This window comes from Malaclemys terrapin, chromosome 12, assembly GCF_027887155.1.
Source record: "Malaclemys terrapin pileata isolate rMalTer1 chromosome 12, rMalTer1.hap1, whole genome shotgun sequence".
Classification (NCBI taxonomy): Eukaryota; Metazoa; Chordata; order Testudines; family Emydidae; genus Malaclemys; species Malaclemys terrapin.
The window spans coordinates 44762749-44784106 of NC_071516.1; the positions used below are offsets into that span (position 1 = coordinate 44762749).

The 21358-nt window shown below is 49.2% G+C and overlaps 2 protein-coding genes and 1 pseudogene across 2 annotated transcripts; 2 read left to right on the forward strand and 1 right to left on the reverse strand.

Annotated features, from left to right (window-relative positions):
• The first annotated feature begins 639 nt into the window (after nucleotides 1-639).
• LOC128846872 (olfactory receptor 958-like) lies at nucleotides 640-1587 on the forward strand. Its single transcript, XM_054046126.1, has one exon. It carries the CDS (start codon nucleotides 655-657, stop codon nucleotides 1585-1587), a length of 933 nt encoding a protein of 310 aa, XP_053902101.1. The 5' UTR covers nucleotides 640-654.
• Nucleotides 1588-2701: 1114 nt separating this feature from the next.
• LOC128846127 (olfactory receptor 10G6-like) lies at nucleotides 2702-6849 on the reverse strand (annotated as a pseudogene).
• A 10100-nt stretch (nucleotides 6850-16949) lies between these two features.
• On the forward strand, nucleotides 16950-17729 carry LOC128846890 (olfactory receptor 10G6-like). Its single transcript, XM_054046156.1, has one exon. It carries the CDS (start codon nucleotides 16950-16952, stop codon nucleotides 17727-17729), a length of 780 nt encoding a protein of 259 aa, XP_053902131.1.
• The last annotated feature ends 3629 nt before the right edge of the window (nucleotides 17730-21358 follow it).

Consider the following 21358-nt stretch of genomic DNA (forward strand, 5'->3'; position numbering starts at 1 on the left):
AGAGTGTGGAGTGCCATTGAACCAAACTGTGAACCCTGGATCTGATGGAAACTATGTGAAGCCAGGGGGTGCTGCCAAACCCCCAACACCCCTAGTTCCATCACTTCTGGCTGTGGCTCTTCCCCTTCTCCTCCTTTCCTTTTCCTTCTCTCTCTAACCTCGATAAATACCCCCCAAACAACTCACAGCTCTAACAAAGCTGAGCTCATTCAAAGCTGAGAGAGAAAAAACTACTAGTCAGAAACGTTAGGCACAAATGGAAGCCTCTGACATACGGTGGTGAGAATGGGGGGTAAGGGCCAACATAGAGTAGAACTGAAGAAATTGTTGTAGGTGAGGAGAGAAGAGAAGAAGAACATAGAATAGAATAGAATAGAATAGAATAGAATAGAATAGACGTCTCCTTTGTCTCTTCCTCTCTGGACGGTAAGATCTTCAAGGCAGATATTTTCTCTCTCTATAATCAGTGCCAGCTCTGTGATGCCGTGACCCCAACTGGCAATCTAGTGACAGAAATATACACCACTCCCAATGACAGTGAATAATGGGGGCAGTGGAAGAAAGGGTGACCATTGCAGCTATAGGACGATAGGTCTTTTTGTTTCAGTAACTCACTGGCATTATTTCTCTCCCCTACGCAGGAATGAGTCCCACATGGGGCTGGTCAACCACACTGTGGTGACTCATTTCATCCTCTTAGGGATCCCTAACGCTGACGGCCTCCAGACCATCCTCTTCATCACCTTCTTAGCCTTCTACCTCTGCACGCTGCTGGGCAACCTGCTCATCTTCTCAGCCATCCTCACTGACCCCCGCTTGCACACCCCCATGTATTTCTTCCTGTGCAATCTTTCCGTGCTGGACATTGGAATCTCCTCCATCAGCATCCCTAAATATCTGACCATGCTCTGGGGTCAGAGTAGAGTCATCTCACTGGGTGGGTGCATGTCCCAGGTCTTCTTTGGGCACTTTCTGGGCAGCACCGAGTGCCTGCTTTACACCGTCATGGCCTACGACCGGTATGTGGCCATTTGCCACCCACTGCGCTACCTGCCCATCATGAACCGGAGGGTATGCACCCTCCTGGCCGCTGGCACCTGGATCACCAGCTCTTTCCATGCCACCATCCTTACCAGCCTGACCTTCACGCTGCCCTACTGTGGGTCCAATGTGGTGGACTATTTCTTCTGTGACATCTTCCCAGTGGTCAAGCTGGCCTGTGCAGACACGTACATCATTGAGACCGTGACCTTGACAAACATTGGTCTGGTGCCCATGACTTGCTTCCTCCTCATCCTCGCATCCTACATCAGGATCATCTTCTCCGTCTTGAATATGAACTCGGCCGAAGGGTGGCGCAAAGCAGCCTCCACTTGCGCCTCGCATCTGGTGGTGGTGACACTGTTCTTTGGTCCCTGTGTCCTGATCTACACTCAGCCCCAGCCAAGCAAAGTGCTGATGACTGCTGTGCAGATCTTTGGCAATGTGGTCACGCCCATGCTGAACCCGGCCATCTATACGCTGAGGAACAAGGAGGTGAAAGCAGCTCTGAAAAAACTGAGAGGGAGTCAAATGCCTGCACGTTGATGTGCAGCAGCTGCAGGAATCGCATGTGAGTCTGAAGGGAAATACATCTACAAGTACATCTGCATGCTTGCTCCATGGCTTTTGTGAACCTCTGTGTCTCTCCCCATCCCCATACAGCCCCATCAATCTATCTGGAGTTCTACAAATCACAGAAATGCTCCTAAAAATCCCTTCCTGTCTTTTAACATACTGTAAGGCTGACATTTTCAAAGCTGTCTAAGGGACCAGCATTCTCAGTCTGCATGAAAATTAAAAGGAATTGAGGTGCCAAATTTTGTAGAAGACTATGTAAATCTCAGCTTTATTACACAGATCTTCAGAAGCAAGTGCAGCATCTTCTGCAAATGCAAAAGGGAAGGAAAAAAATTCCCTTCATCTTCTGGTATGAACCACAGCTCACCGAGCAGCTGCCCTAGGTAGCTGCCTAAAATTCCTGGGGGAACCATTGGATTTTTCACAATGCTCAACATATTTGTGGTAAAATTTGCAAAACCACCTAAGTGCCTTAGGAACCTAACTCCCAGTTTCAAAAGTGATGGAGGCATTTAGGAGTCTTATTCTCCCTGAAAGGCTGTGGGAAGTGCGCGTCTGAGGATCAGATTTTCAAAGGCATTTTTTAGTCATCTAATAAGGTTTCTAAGAGCACCTCGAGCGAGTCAGGCACGAGACTCCCGCTTATTTTCCATAGGAGTTAAACACCTAACCTATTTAGAATCTCTATGTGGAATTTACTAAACCCCTTCATAAAGCTAGACCTGATGGCAGATTTTTAAAGATAATTAGGCACCTAGTGGGAATTTCAAAAGATCTGCTCATAGAAATCAATGAGAGTTAGATGTCCAGCGCCAGATTTTTAAAGGTGTGACAGATACGGCAATTTCCTGCATAAACCTGATTGAATTAAGTTTAATCCCTTGGGGTCTGTTGTATTACAAATACAATTATGCGTGTATTATTGTGGAGTGAATGTAACTTTTCTAGGAGACTGATGAATGGAATCTCGGGGAAATGTGAGGAACTTCAAAGAACTGTTTGGGACAATATATGTGAAGGAGGGTATTCGGTACTTTGGAGGTCTTTCAAAGCTATGTCACATGGAGAAAAAACCCATTCTCTATGGATTACCTGCTCCTGGAAACTCCAGATCAAACACCTCATCCTGCATAAAGAATGGACTAAATTTGTCATGCAGGAGCTAGTTCTGAGCTGGGGCTGTTCTGACCTGGTAACCACGGAAGAGATCCGGTTGTGCAGTTTGAAGGACTAATCCCCTGACAGAACCCATGATGGAGTTGGGGTGGTCTCTGCTAAGCTTATTACTATGCATGTAGGTTCTTTTACGACTTTTAGTGTTTTCTCTGTATTGCTTTTACCTTAACAATAAAATACGCTTGCTTAGGAAGAACTGTGTGGTAACTTATAACTGAGGCCATTACACCATGCACCACTCACAGGGGAGCAGCAAAGCAGGGCTGCTTAGGCAGCCTGGCTTTTGAGGGAATAATGCAGTGAAGGGAACTGTTAAGCCTGGAAAAGCCCCAGTCAAGAGGGAGAGAGACATGGGTCTCCACCCAACGAAGCCTACAGGTAGGGAGCTGGAAGCCTAAGAGAGATGCCTCTGCTGGACCACTATAGAGAAATACCAGTGCAGTTCCTCTGAACTGTGACAATAATCTGGGCCTAAACTCCAAGGCCCATTGGAAAATCCCACCATGTGCCTATCTGCACCGGAAGGTGGCAATATACCTTTGAAAATCTGGCCTATGTCCCATGGAATTTCAGTGAGAACAGGGCACCTTAATGGCTTTTGAAAATGGGACCTACTCTCCTAAGTCAATTAGGTGTTTTTTAAAAATTCACCCTCTACTTAGATAGAGCGAGAAAGATAAATAAGTAAACAAAGGTATACAAATGCTAATAGAAGATTTAACTAATGTGAGAACTCTACAGTTTTCACACACAATGTGTTTTGGATTTGTGCAGCTTATGTATTGTGTCTTCTGCATGCGGTTGTGCTTGAAGTTTGAGTAATATGGAATGGGATTAAACCTAACCTGGGAATAAAATGGTGTTGTTTTTTTCTTGTTTCCTGCCCTCAGCTCTTGTTTGGTTGGAACTTCTCTCTAAGTTTTCTGTGCTTTTTCTAGGTGTTCCAATGAAAAATAAATCTGGAATCCAGTGTCCGGAGAGGACTGGGCCCATTTATGAGACCAGCAGAGAACAAGTGAAATTTAAGAGAACAGTAAAAATATGAAATGAAAATAGTTGGATTTTAAGGCTGGAATTTCCAAAGGAAGACAAAAGTCGATGGCAGTTAGACACTTAGCTCCTCGGAGGTGCCTTTGAAATTCCCACCCTCAAGTAAAAGTGTGATAGGAAGTTCACCAGGGGGCGCAGATGGTCTGCTCACTGGTTACTTACCACTTAAGCCCTAAACCAGTTTTTATACTTGCACACTTAGCCAGACAAACTCAAGGCCACAAGATACTGAAGCCAAGAGCTTCTTAAATTTCAAAGAAGGATCAGACAGATGTACAGATGAGAACATCTTGAGTTATATAAAAGCCAGTCACTATCATCATTATTAAGGACTAGTAATAAATGATCCCTTGAAGCTTTTCTTTGGTGAGAAATTGGGTTTTCAATGGAACTGCGCAGGGGAAAACATCACCCACTAGATGGGAACGTAAACCTCTACAACTGAAAAATTGATTACATCGACACACAATGAACTGAGCACCAAGGAAAGTAATTCTACTGGGCCAAAAAGTTATAGAACTCTCACTACATATAGATATGACCATATGCCCAGCCCCTTACTGGTATAAACTGACATGTCCCCACTGATTTCAATTCACACCAATTGGAGATCTGAACCATTGACTCCAATGGAGCTAAGGCGGGTTCACACCAGCTGGGGATCTGCCTCCACTGTGGCAGGCACTGTGCAGAGTCAGTCCTTGTCCTAAAGTGCTTATGATCTAAACAGCCCAAAGGAAGTGGCACTAGTCCCATTTTACAGATGGGAAACCAAGGCAAGCAGAGTGCAAGTGACACAGGCTATCTGGAGTCCCACTGGTGCCAACTTTCAAAAGTGCCGGAGGTGCTCAACCCCCGGCTCTGCCCCAGGCCTCCACTCCCATCCCCACTCCCACTCCATCCCTTCCCCCAAGGCCCTACCCCCACCCTGCCTCTTCTCCCCTTCTCCCCTGCTCCACCCTGGCCCCACCTCTTCCTGCCCCATTTCATCCCCTCCCCTGAGTGCACCACATCCTTGCTCCTCCCTCTTCCCACCCAGCGCCTCCCAAATGCTGCAGAGCAGATGCTTGCAGCAGGCAGGAGGCTCAGGGAGGGAGAGAGAGGCACTGATCAGCGGGGCCTGGTAGCGGATGGGTGGCACTGGGGAGTGGGAGCAACTGATACGGGGGCTGACGATGGATGCTCATCACCCATCAATTTTCCCCGTAGGTGCTACAGCCCCAGAGCACCCATGGGGTCAGTGCCTATGTGGAGTCCCACTCCAGTGCCTTCACCACAGACCCTTCCTTCTTTGGGAATCATTGCAGGTTATTTTTCATAACACCGACGTGCCTACAGGCCCCTTGCAAGGATCACATGTGTGCTGCACAGAGATAGAGGTCCTGAAGAGAGGACATTCTAATCGGAGAAAAGACAAAACAAGTACATGTGGTATACTGGGTATGGGGGTTTACAAAGATAAGACCATGTGGTGACATAGCCGTCATGTTATTTTTATGAGCTGAAGAGCTTGGACAGTTCCAAGGGCTGGGCTAATGGGACAGATGGACCAATGGTCTGATGCCGTTTGGCCGTTGCTGTGTTCCTAAAGCAAGTCCAACATCTTGGATTCTGCCCCGGCATCCCTTCTTAGATGAGCTTGAAATGTGGCCAGAATGGCTTTTCTATGGCTCCTGCGACTGGAGCCTCTCCTTCTCCTCCTCCTAGTCTGTAATGACTTTGGTCTAGCAACCCTGGGTGTTAGGCAGTAGGGAAATGAACCGCATGGGGAAACTGATGCCAAGTGAGTTGCCAAAGGTCACGCAGGGGCCTGTGGCAGAGCTGTAAACAAAGAACCCAGGAGTCCTGACTCCCAGCCCTCCCTGCTCTTACCACCAGACACCACTCCTCTCTGAGAAACAGAAATACAACCCAAGAGTCTCGAGTGCCAATCTGGGCATCTCTACCCACAAGAGAATTGGAACAAACTCCAATAGTGCCCAGGAACCTGGAGTTCAATTGGTAGAACCCACTCCCCTCCCAGAGACAGGGAGAGAACCCAGGAGTCCTGATGCTAATCTCCAAATCCCTCTCTCCCTGTTCAGTTCCCAGACAGCTCCTGCTGGTTCAGGCCCCAGCAGTTTGCTCTCCCCCAGTCTCATCCGGGCAGCTTTCATCTTCTTGTTCCTCAGAGTTTAGATAAGGAGGTTGAGGAGCAGGGTCACTGTGGTGTAGAATACAGCCACCACCCTGTCCACAGTGTGCTGGGAACCTGGCCTCAGGTAGATGAAGACCACAGGCACATAGTAGATCACATAGTAGGTGATGTGAGCCTCACAGGTGGAGAAAGCCTGGTGCATGCCCTTGGCAGAGTGGATCCTCAGGATGACCAAGATAATGTAGACATAGAACATCAGGATCAGCAGGAAGCAGGTGAAGGTTAGGAATCCGATGTCTCCCAATTTCACCAGCTCATTGAGTGCTGTGTCCCCGCAGGCCAGCTTCAGCACAGCCAGGATATCACAGAAGATGTATCCCACCTAGTTCTCCTGGCCGTAGGGCAGCAGGAAGGTGAGTGCCATCTCTATCAGCGAGAGCAGGGAGCCACCTAGCCAGGTCCCTGCTGCCAGGCACAGGCAGCCTCTGAGGTTCATAATGATGCTGTAGTGCAGTGGCTTGCTGATGGCCAGAAGTGGTCAGAGAGGAAGCACTCAATGCAGCCAAGGAAGTGGAAGAAGAGCTGGGCCATGCAGTCCTGGAAGGAGACGGCCCCGCCGCCTGGTAGGAAGCCAGCCATCACCTTGGGCACCACCACTGAGGAGACTGTCATGTCCAGGAAGGACAAATGGCAGAGGAACTTGTGCAACGGGGCTCTGGGACCACCAACAGCAGGACGAGCAGGTTCCCACACAGGGTCAACAGGTAGAGGAGGAAGAAGAGGAACAAGGGAATCCGCTGCTCTGTGGGGTATGGGAGCCCCATCAGGATGAAATGTATTGGCTGGGATCTGTTCCCACACTGCATTCACCTGGTCTATGTCCCTGCCAGTGTATGTGGGGTGTTAATGATTAACCAAGGAGAAACAATGGGTGATCTTTGCAGGGGTGTTTGGGCTAAAACTCACTGCTATGCAGAAGACAGATTTGAACCCCTGTACACCAGTCCAGGGGATCCCAATCCCTTCCCATCTCCGGGGATAGAATCCAGGTGTTCTGACATCTAGCCTGCCCTGCTCTAATCCAGTAGAAGCCACTCCCCATCCCTACACAGGCCAAATCCCAGTTCCCACTGAGCCCCATTTGCCTCCCTGAGCTGGCATTGAACCCAGGTAGGGTAACCAGATGTCCTGATTTTATAGGGACAGTACCAATATTTGGGGTGTTTTCTTATATAGGCTCCTATTACCCCCCCACCCCACCCCGATTTTTCACACTTGCTGTCTGGTCAGCCTAAACCCTGGCTCCCAGCTCCCCTGTTTCAGCCCACTAGACCCCGCTCTTCTCCCACACCCAGGAACAGAACCCTGGAGTTAAACAGAGATACATTCAAATAAGAAACAAAGTCACATTGATACATATCAGGGTGATTAGCCATGGGAACAGACTCTGAAAGGAAGTAGAGCATGCTCTGACTTGTGCGATCTTCAAGTCAAGATGGCCTTTGTTGAAATAGGCATTAGTCAGGTGTGAGTTATTGGGCTCGACAGTCTTTGGTATCCAGGAGGTCAGATTAGATGCTGCTGCTGGTCTCCTCTGGCATTAATCTATCAGTCTATGAAGCCACACATCCGGCCATGGCGCCTGGCCATGCGTCCAAGTTGGGCTGCTGTGGCCAGCATGCTAAGCCATTCTCACCTGCTCCCTGCCGTTCCCTGAGGTCTCCCTTGGCCTTCACCCCTTTACATCTCCCAGGCCACACAGAATATAGCCTTGTACCCCACATGAAGCCAACCTCAGGCTGGAAGGGTTTAAGGGGAAACTTGCTTGTGGAGATTAGCCCAGAGTTGTCCACTTCAGGGTCCTTGCCCCTGCCTCTGAAACAGCTGGTATGAGGCAGGGTGGGACTCCTGGCTGGAGGGGTCCCAGTGCCGATCCAATCAGGCAGTTTCTCTATTTCTATTAATAATTTCTTTGCTCTGTTTAGTTTCTTCTTCAGCTTGGATGTTTCCTTTCTCTCTGCAGCTCCTTATAACCTTGCACCCTCTCTGTTCTCTCTCCACTTCCCCCCAGTGTATTTCACTCCCCTGGTCATGCACAGCTAGGTCAGTGTTAAACTGTTGACATTGGCTGTGTTTTTAAGCACATAATGATGCCCTCCCATTGGCAAACTCCAGTGGGGCAAGGTGAAAGAGCTAGCTCGTGTATTCCATCAGAGAGGAAAGTCTGTGGCCATGCTAGAATGGATTGCTCGTGCAGGTTGCATCTGTTGCTCACTATGGACATTACACCGAAGTCCTACGTTTGTTTAATGTAATGCAGCAATTCTCACAGAGAACTGCTCTCCCTGATATTCCAGGCTGGCCTCCCCCTCTGAGCCTGTCCTGAGCCCAGGGCTCTGTGAGGAGGTGCTTTTTGCAGAGAGTGGCGTGGGTTACTCATTAGGATGTGCGCTCTGCTTGGAGTCAGTGCTGAGTCCAGTGTCCCAGCAAGCTCCTTGGGGGAAATTGTGTGGCTGGGAGGACAGTGGGGGGCTCAGTAGATGGCTCTGTCCTCTCTGAGTCATTGCTGACACCCATGTCCCAGCATGGCAGCAAGGGGCACTCTGCTGCAGAGAGCGGACTTGTGGGGCTCAGCAGGGAGTGCTTGGAAATCTCATGGCACTTTTTGGTCAAAGCAGATATTTTACCCTTCATTTTCTAACTTGGTTAATTACATTCCAGTTACAGAGGCAGCGCTAATGTAGAGCAGGTCGTACCCCCAGCTGGAGTAACTCGCCAAGGCACCATTGGGGTTATTGCCCCTACATCTTTTTACACTGAGAAAATTCACTTTGACTCTTGGTTGTAATGTGTAGACCCCTCGGTGCATGTCTCTCTGACTATACAAGAGAAGGTCTGCTTTCAAAGCAGGCCTGGGCAGCAGATGGTTTTCCCATTCCATGGAAATTTTTGACATTTTGAAATTGTTCCTGTTATGAATTGGGATGAAAAGTCAAAATGTTTGTGAGTTAAAAATCTGAAAAAAATCAGTTTGGGTGACATAAAAAGCATTGTTTTTAGATAATTTCACAATGTTTTATTTCTCTGTTAACCTTTTTTCCCCTTTTAAACATTTTTAGTGTATATTTACTACAATTTCAAAATGAAGTCAAACCCCCCCAAACTTTGTGGTTTGACAGGAGGTTTTCACAATCTTTGAAACTTTTTGAGTTGGGTGTTCCACTGAACACAATACTGATTCGCAAGCAGTTTTCATTTTGTTGATTTGGCATTTTCCAACAAAAAAAACGAACAACATTGAAGGGAAGAGTAAACCTTTAAAATAGGAGGTGTTTTTTATCTTTCTTCTTTCATCCCTGAGATAAGCTCCCCTGAGAAAGTGGAAGCAGAGGCATCAGCCTACTGAGAAATCACTGGATTTTACATCATTTCAGTGAAATGACAGCTGGAAAGGATGGGCTGCTTCTTAAATACTTTAATGTCTGAACAGTTTCTTTTGTCCTAGGTAGCTGTATCAGTATGGAGGTGGTTGACCACGGTTCCATTGTAAAGTGGAGCCGAGGCTTGGATTTAAAGCAAGGGTTCAACATCTTTGTTACATACAAAGGAATTGGAGATGGTTCAGAGAAGCACCATAAAAATGACTTGAGGGCTGGAAAAATATTCCCCCCCGAGGTTTAAGGGGGTCAATCTATTTAGCTTTATCAGAAAGAAGATCAAGAGGTGACTTGATAACAGTGTATAAGAACCTCCATGGAGAGAAAAGACCAGGTACTAATCTCCTCTTTCGTATAGCAGAGAAAGGCACAACAAGAATTAACGATTGCACATTGATGTCAGACGAGCTCAAATTAGAAGTAAGCCATGCATTTTTTTTAACAGGAAAGGTGATCAGTTATTAACATGTGCAACAACGGAAATGGTGGATTCTCCATCTCTTGGAGTCTTCAGATCAACGTCGGATGCCTTTCTGGAAGATACACTTTAGTGAAGGACAAGTTATTGGATTCACTACAGGAGAAACCATATGAAATTCTCTGGCCTCTGTTACTAGAAGATCTAGTGGTCTTGGCCTTAAAATCCAGGAGTCCATGAAAAAAATCACTGCATAGTCAAATATTACAGCTCTTACTCTCTGGGCACAGAATGACCTTTCTCATGATTTACAAATAAATCAGTTAATTTGTTGATGGGTTAAAATGGGTCCTTTTAATATTAACACCTGGTGTCAGATCATTTCTTTGAGCTGAAGGATCTTAACAATAGAATAGCTCCGAGATGCCGAACTTCCCCAATAGTTAAAATTCACTGAAATCTTGTGAGCTGGCTACAGCCAGAGACTTTTATTAGGATCCATGGTCCTTCCTCCCAATTATTTTTCATACGTGAAAATTTCTGCTTCAGAAGGGTCTGATGAACAACATGATACTACAAGAGGTACATGTAGAACTGACCTCTGCCAACATGGCTGCCATCTCCTGCTGTTCGCAATCAGACTCAGGAAATAACACACACAGTTTGGTGGCCATGTATCTCCCGTTGTTCTCACTGGGACTGAACCATAGACTCATAGATTCATAGGACTGGAAGGAACCTTGAGATGTCATCAAGTCCAGTCCCCTGCACTTATGGCAGGACCAAGCACTATCTAAACCATCCCTGATAAACATCTATCTAACCTACTCTTAAATATCTCCAGAGATGGAGATTCCACAACCTCCCTAGGCAATTTATTCCACTGCTTAACCACCCTGACAGTTAGGAAATTTTTCCTAATGTCCAACCTAAACCTCCCTTGCTGCAATTTAAGCCCATTGCTTCTTGTCCTATCCTCAGAGGTTAAGGAGAATAATTTTCTCCCTCCTCCTTGTAACAACTTTTTAGGTACTTGAAAGCTGTTATCATGTCCCCTGTCAGTTGTTCATTTCCACACTAAACAAACACAATTTTTTAAATCTTCCCTCATAAGTAGTGTTTTCTAGACCTTTAATCATTTTTGCTGCTCTTCTCTGGACTCTCTCCAATTTGTCCACATGCTTCCTGAAATGTGGCGCCCAGAACTGCACATAATACTCCAGTTGAGGCCTAATCAGCCCAGAGTAGAGCAGAATTACTTCTCCTGTCTTGCTTACAACACTCCTGCTAATACATCCCAGAAGGATGTTCACTTTTTTCCCAACAACGTTACACAGTTGACTCATATTTAGCTTGTGGTCCACTGTGACCCCCAGATTCCTTTCCGCAGTACTCCTTCCTAGGCAGTCATTTCCCATTTTGTATGTCTGTAACTGATTGTTCCATCCTAAATGGAGTAATTTGCATTTGTCCTTATTGCATTTCATCCTATTTACTTCAGACCATTTCTCCAGTTTGTCCAGATAATTTTGAATTATAATCCTATCCTCCAAAGCACTTGCAACCCCTCCCAGCTTGGTATCATCCGCAAACCCTATGAGTGCACTCTCTATGCCATGATCTAAATTGCTGAAGACATTGAAAAGAACCAAACCCAGAACTGACCCCTGTGAAACCCCACTCATTATGCCCTTCCAGCCTTACTGTGAACCATTAATAACTACTCTCTGGGAATTGTTGTCCAACTACAACAAGAAGTCTGGTGGCATCTTAAAGACTAACAGATTTATTTGGGCATAAGCTTTCATGAGTAAAAACCTCACTTCTTCGGATGCATAGAGTGAAAGTTACAGATGCAGGCATTATATACTGACACATGGAGAGCAGGGAGTTACTTCGCAAGTGGAGAACCAGTGTTGACAGGGCCAATTCAATCAGGGTGGATGTAGTCCACTCCCAATAGTAGATGAGGAGGTGTCAATTCCAGGAGAGGAAAAGCTGCTTCTGTAATGAGCCAGTCACTCCCAGTCCCTATTCAAGCCCAGATTAATGTTGTTGAATTTGCAAATGAATTTTAGTTCTGCTGTTTCTCTTTGAAGTCTGTTTCTGAAGTTTTTTTGTTCAATGATAGTGACTTTTAAATCTGTAATAGAATGACCAGGGAGATTGAAGTGTTCACTTACTGGCTTATGTATGTTACCATTCCTGATGTCCGATTTGTGTCCATTTATTCTTTTGCGGAGGGACTGTCCGGTTTGGCCAATGTACATGGCAGAGGGGTATTGCTGGCACATGATGGCATATATGACATTAGTGGATGTGCAGGTGAATGAGCCCTTGATGGTGTGGCTGATGTAGTTGGGTCCTCTGATGCTGTTGCCAGAGTAGATATGGGGATAGAGTAGGCAACGAGGTTTGCTACAGGGATTGGTTCCTGGGTTGGTGTTTCTGTGGTGTGGTGTGTAGTTGCTGGTGAGTATTTGCTTCAGGTTGGGGGGTTGTCTGTAAGCGAGGACTGGCCTGCCTTCCAAGTTCTGTGAGAGTGAGGGATCATTTTCCAGGATAGGTTGTAGATCGTGGATAATGCACTGGAGAGGTTTTAGCTGGGAGCTGTATGTGATGGCCAGTGGTGTTCTGTTATTGTCCTTGTTGGGCCTGCCCTGTAGTAGGTGATTTCTGGGTACCCGTCTTGCTCTGTCAATCTGTTTCCTCACTTCCCCAGGTGGGTATTGTAATTTTACGAATGCTTGATAAAGATCTTGTAGGTGTTTGTCTCTGTCTGAGGGGTTGGAGCAAATTTGGTTGTATCTTAGGGCTTGGGTGTAGACAATGGATCGTGTGATGTGTCTTGGATGGAAGCTGGAGGCATGTAGGTACGTATAGCGGTCAGTAGGTTTCCGGTATAGGGTGGTGTTTATGTGACCATCACTTATTTGTACTGTAGTGTCCAGGAAGTGGATCTCTTGTGAGGACTGGTCCAGGCTGAGGTTGATGGTGGGGTGGAAATTGTTGAAGTCCAGGTGGAATTCTTCAAGGGCCTCCTTTCCGTGGGTCCATATGATGAAGATGTCATCAATGTAGCGCAAGTAGAGGAGGGGCACTAGGGGACGAGAGCTGAGGAAGCGTTGTTCTAAGTCAGCCATAAAAATGTTGGCATACTGTGGGGCCATGCGGGTACCCATAGCAGTGCCACTGACTTGAAGGTATAAGTTGTCCCCAAATCTGAAGTGGTTGTGGGTGAGGACAAAGTCACAAAGCTCAGCCACCAGGCTTGCTGTGGCCTCATTAGGGATACTGTTCCTGACAGTTTGTAGTCCATCCTCATGTGGAATATTGGTATAAAGTGCTTCTACATCCATGGTGGCCAGGATGGTGTTTTCAGGAAGAACATCAATGCATTGTAGTTTCCTCAGGAAGTCGGTGGTGTCTCGAAGATAGCTGGGAGTGCTGGTAGCACAGGGTCTGAGGAGAGAGTCCAAATAGCCAGATAATCCTGCTGTCAGAGTGCCAATGCCTGAGATGATGGGGCGTCCAGGGTTTCCGGGTTTATGGATCTTGGGTAGCAGATAGAATACCCCTGGTCGGGGTTCTGGGGGTGTGTCCATGTAGATTTGTTCCCGTACTGTAGCTGGGAATTTCTTGAGCAGATGGTGTAGTTTCTTTTGGTATTCCTCAGTGGGATCAGAGGATAGTGGCCTGTGAGGTCCAACTAGTTATGCACCTACATTATAGTAGCTCCATCTAGGTTTTATTTCCCTAATTTGTTAATGAGAGGTCATGCGAGACTGTATCAAAAGCCTTACTAAAGTCTAGATCAGGGATCTCAAACTCAAATCACCACGAGGGCCACAGGAGGACTAGTACATTGGCCCGAGGGCCGCATCACTGACACCTTTACATATAAAGATACAAAAGCCCCCGCTCTGTCCCTGGCCTCGACCCACCCCAGCCCTTCCATGAGGACCTGCCTCTGCCCCACCTCCTCCCACCCCTTCCCTGTCCCCATTCCAACCTCTTTCCCAAAGTCCCCACCCCAACTCTACCCCCTCCCTGCCCTTAATCCAACCCCTTCCCCAAATCCCCACCCCTGCCCTACCTCTTCTTCACCTCCTCCCCTGAGCATGCAGCTCCCTACACCTCCCCCTCACTCCTGGGAAGCACTAAGTGCCTTCAAACAGCTGTTTGGCAGCAGGAAGCGCCTGGAGGTAGGCAGAGGAGCGGGGACGTGGCATGCTGCGGGGAAGGGGGGGAGCTTGGCAGGCTGCAGCAAATAACTCCAGGGGCCGCATGCGGCCTATGGCCCACGTGTTTGAGAACCCTGGTCTAGATATATCATGTCTGCCACTTCCCCCATCCACAAGGCTTGTTACCCTGTCAAAGAAAGTTATCATGTTGGTTTGACATGATTTGTTCTTGACAAATCCATGCTGACTGTTACTTGTCACCTTATTATCTTCTAGAAGTTTGCAAACTGATTCTTTAATTATTTCCTCCATTATCTGTCCTGGAACACAAGTTAAGCTGACTGGTCTGTAATTCCCTGGGCTGCCCATAAAAGCCTTATCAGTGGTGGTTGCTGTTTTCATTCTTGCTGGAAACAAGGTGGGAGGAGTGGCCATTATGGAAAAGGGCAGCTCATCTGAGGGAAGCTGTGGTTTCACTCCCCTTGAGAACTAAGGGAGTGAGGCCATTTTGAAAGATGGACGTTCTTTGTGAGTGCCTATAAAGAAGAAGATTTTATGTGCTGTCAGATAAACAGCCAGTTATGAAAAATAGCCAAAATTACCATTTAGATATAGATATACACACAGAGAGAAAGGTCGGGGGGGGGGTGGGAGTGAGAGCAAGAGATACACATATAAAAGGAACTCAGAGGGAAGGGAAGGAAGTGGAAACTTAGATTGTGGGGGGACAGGGACAAGAGGGAAAGGAAACACTGTGCATGTGTAGACAGAAACAAGGAATGCAAGAATGGAACTGGTGGGTGTGTGGAGAGGAATGTGGGGTGCTGGAGGGAAGGAACTTGTGTGTGTGTGTGTGAACGCGGGGTGCAGGAGGTAGGGGAAACGGATGTATGTGTGTGCAGGGGAATGTGGGGTGCAGGAGGGGGGGTGGACCGGGTGTGTATTTGCATAGGATAATTTGGGGTGTAGCAGGGAAGGGAATATTGGTGGGGTGTGTATGTGAGAGGATCCCTGCAATACTGAGCCCCTGCCCCACTCCCTTCAGCACATCTCCACATAGCAATGCACCAGGGCATTGGGTTCAGCACTGACAGCTAGTGGACAGCTCCCTCTACCTAGCCCCCTGCCCCACTTCCCTGCAGAACAGCGCCCCCTAGCATCATATTGGAGTATTGCAGGCAGTGCTGATTCAGAGAGGAGAGCACCCCCTGACTGACTCACCACCCTGGTTCCTGCAACACAGCACCCCCTAATGCCACCTTGGGTTCAGAATGGATTTGGAGGGGAGAGCAACCCCTGCTGACCCCCCTCATCCCATTGCATAAAACAAAGCACCCCCTAGTACCATTCTGGAGCATGGGGGTCAGCACTGACTGGGAGGGGAGTGTGTCCCCTACTGAGCCAATACCCCACTCCCTGCAGTCCCACACTGGGCCATTCTTTTAAGATCCATGGTCTCCTTTAACAGCTAAGTCAATGCTCTGTCGCCTTCATTTTTGCCCCAAACAACATTTCTAATGATGACCATTGGGCTTTGCCGATGGGGGACCTCATTATTTGCTTGAAAATATAGCAAATGTCAACAGTTTAATATGAGTGACACTGGGGGGAGAGAAATACACGAGGGGGAAGAGGTGAGAGCACAGAGACTAGTGCAGGAGGACACCAGGTTAAAAGAAGCTGCAGAGAGAAAGGACACACCAGAGCTGAAGGCAAAATTTAACAGAGTGGAGCAACGATGCATAGAAACGGAGATCAGCACTGGGACATACCCAGCTCAGTCTCCCACCGTGAGAGGCAAGTTCATAGACTCTGCAGCCGGCAACTCCGGGACAATCTCCCATAAGGGACGTTTACCCCGAATCCCTGCCTGTTTGGGACTGGCATCACATTGGAGCCAAAACCACCTCCTGTGTGAAATGTTTGATTGGTGGGATTTAAGGGAGATCTCAGAGCACTGAAGAGAGCAAATAGGACCTGCCTGAAGACCAAGTCATGCATCCCAGCCGCAACACACTCCAGGTAACTGTATCCAGAGGGGCAGCTGCAGGACTGGTCTGTCACCTGTTTCAGTCTCTCTGCTGCTCTTCCTCACTACAGGGCCAGGTCCCTCACTGGTGAAAATTCCCATTTCCCGTGGCAAGTGAGTCCTTCATGACACGGAACAGCCACTCGCTCCTTGATGGTGGCCTGAACTGGCAACATCAGGGGAAGGTGCAAAAACCTCTGCAGGGGGCAGTTCCAGTATCGACTTTCCAGAGAAGTTTTTTTTCCTATCCCAGGTCACTTAGAAGTTGAGTTTTTCCCCAGAGTGGGAAGTTTTATCCCCTTCTGATCTGTGGAGCACCCCGGTTGAAATCCACACCTGCGCAGTGGGACCAGCATGAGGACTAGACACCAAAGTCCTCAGGTCGGGGTTTTAGAAAGATTTCCTCTTGTCAAGCATGGGCTGCAGGGGGTTAGAAGATGGGGAGGGGACACTAGGATCAGGACTCTTGGGTTGTAGGGTTGTATCCCCAGCCCTAGGAAGTTAATGGGGTCTAGTGGGTAAGATTGGTGGTGGCGTGGGGCTTCTGGATTATTTTCACAGCTCTGGATGGTGAGAGGTAAGGGGTGGGTAGGGGATGTGAGTCAGGTCTCCTGGGTTGTATTTCCAGCTCTGGGAGGTAAGTGGGTTCCAGAGGGTTAGAGCAAGGGGGGGTTGGTTGCCATGACTCCAGAGTTAAGGTCCCAGCTCTTGGAGATGAGCAGGGTCTAGTGGGGTAGAGCAGAGAGGGAGAGACTGGGAGTCAGGGCTTCTGGGTTCGATTCTTCCCCTGGCATAGGAATGAATCTTGTCCCAAATGCCCCTGCAAAGATAATCCATTGCTTCTCTGCTCATTAATCATTAACACCTGGTTTCACCTTCAGGGACACAGACCGAGGAAATGGAGTGTGGGAACCGATCCCAGCTGACCCATTTCATCCTGGTGGGGCTCCCATATCCCCCAGAGCTGCGCATTCCCTTGTTCCTCTTCTTCCTCATCATCTACCTGTTGACGCTGTGTGAGAACCTGCTCATATTGCTGGTGGTGGCCCGGGAGCGCCGGCTGCACAAGCCCATGTACTGGTTCCTCTGCCACTTGTCCTTCCTGGACATGACAGTCTCTTCGGTGGTGGTGCCCAAGGTGGTGGCTGGCTTCGTGCCGGGCGGCAGGGCCATCTCCTTCCAGGGCTGCGTGGCCCAGCTCTTCTTCTTCCACTTCCTTGGCTGCACCGAGTGCTTCCTCTACACGGTTATGGCCTATGACCGCTTCCTGGCCATCTGCAAGCCACTGCACTACAGCATCATTATGAACCACAGAGCCTGCCTGTGCCTGGCAGTAGTGACCTGGTTAGGGGGCTCCCTGCACTCCACCATACAGACCGCGCTGACCTTCCAGCTGCCCTATGGCCAAGAGAACAGGGTGAGATATATCTTCTGTGATATCCCGGCTGTTCTGAAGCTGGCCTGCGGGGAAACGGCACTCAATGAGCTGGTGACATTTGTGGACATTGGCTTCCTGGCCTTCACCTGCATCCTTCTGATCTTGATGTCCTATGTCTACATCGTCTCAGCCATCCTGAGGATCCACTCGGCCGAGGGCAGGCGTCGGGCCTTCTCCACCTGCACGGCTCATGTCACCATGGTGGTGACCTACTATGTGCCCGGGTTCTTCATCTACTGAGGCCAGGATCCTGGCACCCACTGGATGGTGTGGTGGCTGTATTCTACACCATGGTGACCCCGCTCCTCAACCCCCTCATCTACACGCTGAGGAACAAAGAGATGAAGGATGCCCTGATGAGACTGGGAGGCAGGAAACTGCCGGGCCCTGAGCTATGATTATCCTGCTTCCAGCAGGAGCTGCCTGAGAACTGGCCAGGGAGAGAGGGACTTGGAGATAGAAGTCAGGCCACCTCTGTTCTGTGCGGGAGCTGGGGTCAGTGGCTTGGAGTAGGAACAGCTGAAAGTTCAGATTTTAGATTTATGCCCCTGACTCTGGGAAAGGAGCAGGTTACTGTGTTTGTAGCAGGAGGGCTGGGAGTCAGGAATCTTGGGATCTGTTCCCAGCTCAGGGATGGGAATGGGGCCTCATGATTAAAGCCTGGATTCTTGCGTTCTCTTCCTACCTCTGCAAACATTTGTTCCAATTGTGGAATGGTTAGAGAAGAAGGGACTGGAGGGGAGGACTCCTGGGTTGTAGTTTGGGTTGCTAACTGTCTAATCACAGAAACCCAAACACCCTTGCCCTGCCTGCTGCCCCTTCCCCGAGGCCATGCCCCATCCTCACTCCTTCTCCGAGGCCCTGCTCCCGCTTACTCCATCCCCCCTCGCTCCATCGCTCATTCTCCCCAACCCTCACTGACTTTCACTGGACGGGGGCAGGGGGTTGGGGTGTGGGCTCTGGGCTGGGGGGTGGGGTTGAGGGGTTAGGTGTGTGGGAGGGGGCTGTGGGCTGGGGCAGGGGGTTGGGGTGCAGGGTAGGTGAGGGCTCTGGCTGGGGTTGCAGGCTCTGGGTGAGGACAGGGATGAGGGGTTAGGGGTGCAGGAGGGGGCTCGGGGCTGGGGCAGGGGATTGGAGCACAAGAGGGGTTGAGGGGTGCAGGCTCCAGGCAGTGCTTACCTTGGACAGCTCCCGGTCAGCGGCACAGAGGAGGTCAGGCAGGCTCCCTGACGGTCCTGGCTCGGCATGACTCCCAGGAGCAAACAGCACATCCCTGTGGCTGCTCGGCAGGGGGGTCAGGAACGCTCTGCACGCTGCCCATGGCTGCAGGAGCTGCCCCTGCAGCTCCCATTGCCTGCAGTTCCCTGTTTCCAGCCAATGAGAGCTGAAGAGTTGGCGCTTGGGGCAGGGTGTGGGGGCAGTGTGCAGAGACCCCTGGCCCTGGCCACCCCTACACCTAGGAGCCAGACATGCTGCCACTTCCAGGAGCCACACAGGGCCAGGGCAGGCAGGGAGCCTGCCTTAGCTCCTATATGCCGCCGGACTTTTAGTGGCCTAAAATCTCCCAGATTGGCTTTAGTCGCCTCGGGGAGATAGAGCCCAATTCCGGGAGACTCCCGGCCAAACCCGGAGGGCTGGCAACCCTCGTTGTACTTGATGCTGTGAGAAGGTAGTGGGGCTTAGCAGGTTAGATGTGGGGGGAGGGGCTGGGAATCCTCCTGTGATCTATCCCTACAGCTGGAAGGGGAGTGGGGTGTAAGGGTAAGAGTAGGGCGGGGAGGGGACTGGAGGGTCCAGACACCTAACAGTACGACAGGGGGTCTGAATCCTCAAAATAGGCAATTGAATCAACTGGTTGCATACAATGTCATTGTGCAAAAACGTATACCAGGTAAGGTCTTGTATGAAAGCTTGTAGTAGTCTGAACTCGATGGCCAAGCTGAGGTATGAATAAGACTGTGGTTATGAAACTCTGTCTTATGCTCATGACTGGTACTACAAATCCCAACTCCTCACAGCGAGGAGCGGGAGGTCCTCCCAAGCCTGTTGTGTACACAACACAACACAAGCCAGAAAAAGACAATGGGGGCTTTCAAGGCTGATTCTCAACTCTGGCACTTTGAGTGCAGAAGTGGGGGCCCTCAAGGACTCCAAAAATTAATACTTGCCACCCCAGGCTCATAATGCTGCCACCACCCAAGTGAAAAACTGCCTTTTGCCAATTGTAGCAGGGCAGTCACCCCCACTCTGGCCCTGAAAGGGTTAAAGGCCAGCCCTTGGAGAGGGCTGGGGCTGAGAGCCAAGAAGAAAAGGCTGGGAGGCAGCCAATCAGGGCCAGGCTGGGCCCTATAAAAGAGCTGCAGGGCCAGAAGGCAGGGAGCTGCCTGGGAACAGAGGGTACGTGATGCAGAGCAATACTGGGGAAAGGCAAGAGGAGCTGGGGAGCTCCAGCCTGGCAACTCCCCAGGCTGAGGCCCCATTAAATGCCTAAGGAGGTACCGGGGCTCCAGAGGTGCAGCCTGGGGACAGGCAGAGGCAGCTGGTCCAACCCCTTTGCCACTGATGAGTGGCCATTACAGACGGCAGTCTGCCCCTTGAGGCTAGATGATGACTGGCAGTAGCCACTGAGACAAGGTGGGTATAGAGGGTTGGGGGTTCCCCTGGGAGGGGAGACCCAGAGTGTGGGGGTATTGCTGGGGGCAGAACCATTAGGTAAGGGTCATTGGGGTCTGGGAGGGACACAGGGGTCCTGAGGCAGGAGAGACACAGGCCAGTAGGTGTGCTTGGTGCTGGAATCGAGCTAATTCCTGAGGAAACCAGCAGGAGGCACTGCGCTGGTGAGTGTTGATCTGCTACACCAATCCAGAAAAAAACTCACTTGGAAAGGTTATTTTTCTGAGGCACCTCGGCTTTTCCAACCCTCCCTTGGGGCAGCCAAGAAAGAAAACAAAAGAAAGGGGAGGCTCAGCTCTTCTATTAGCTGATTAACCTGTGCACAGCCTCTTGACCTCCTAAGACACAGAAATCTAATCAAGTTCTTAAAAAGGGTAAATTTTAATGAAAAAAGAAAAAACATCTGAAAACTCAGGCTGTGAGGGATTGAACACCAAAAATGACTTTCTTGGGGTCCAGTTTAAAGGTTACAAGCAAATCAAAAGCACCTGGGGTTAGCACAGAGGAATCCATAAGCCCAAAATGAAGAATTAAATCTAATCACGTCTAACTAGACATTCCTGATCTACTTACATATCTGTGGTTTCCAAGGAGTAGTTTCTAGGTATGATGCTGATGATTTTTATACCTGGCCCAAACGTTATAGCATGTTGCTGCCTTGTCTACACCCAGCAGTTTTCCCCAATTTGAAAGGATACAGCTTCCCTATTGGTTCCCCTGGTCAGGTGCCAACTCATGTTAAGCGTCTCTTAACCCTTTACAGGTAAGGCAATTAGAGAACAGCTACTAAAAAGGACTTTATAGCTAACTGAATGGTGGGGAGTTACACAAGGGTGCTACTCCCCCCTCATTTATCACAGGGGCCCATTAGAGTTAATGGGGAAACACTGAAACAATGTGAAACCGAATCTCTCTCTCTCTCTCTCACACACACACACCTCTCTCTATATATATATACCACCCTGCAGTAACATGCGGTCCAGGCAGAAGGGGACATAAAATGGTGGAATGCCATAGAGTTTATGGCCAGATGGGACCATCATCACAGCCGGTCTGCCCATTTGTATCTCACAGGCCACCAACCCCACCCAGCATCCTCCCACTGAAGCCAACACATGAAATTAGACCAAGGATTACATCCACAGGCAGAGAACAGGAGAGACCGAGATACACCATTGCCTGGATGGGGGTGGGGG

Excerpts from the sequence above, each read along its gene's own strand:
- LOC128846872 (XM_054046126.1), top strand. The coding sequence starts at position 655 with ATGGGGCTGGTCAACCACACTGTGGTGACTCATTTCATCCTCTTAGGG.
- LOC128846890 (XM_054046156.1), top strand. The coding sequence starts at position 16,950 with ATGGAGTGTGGGAACCGATCCCAGCTGACCCATTTCATCCTGGTGGGG.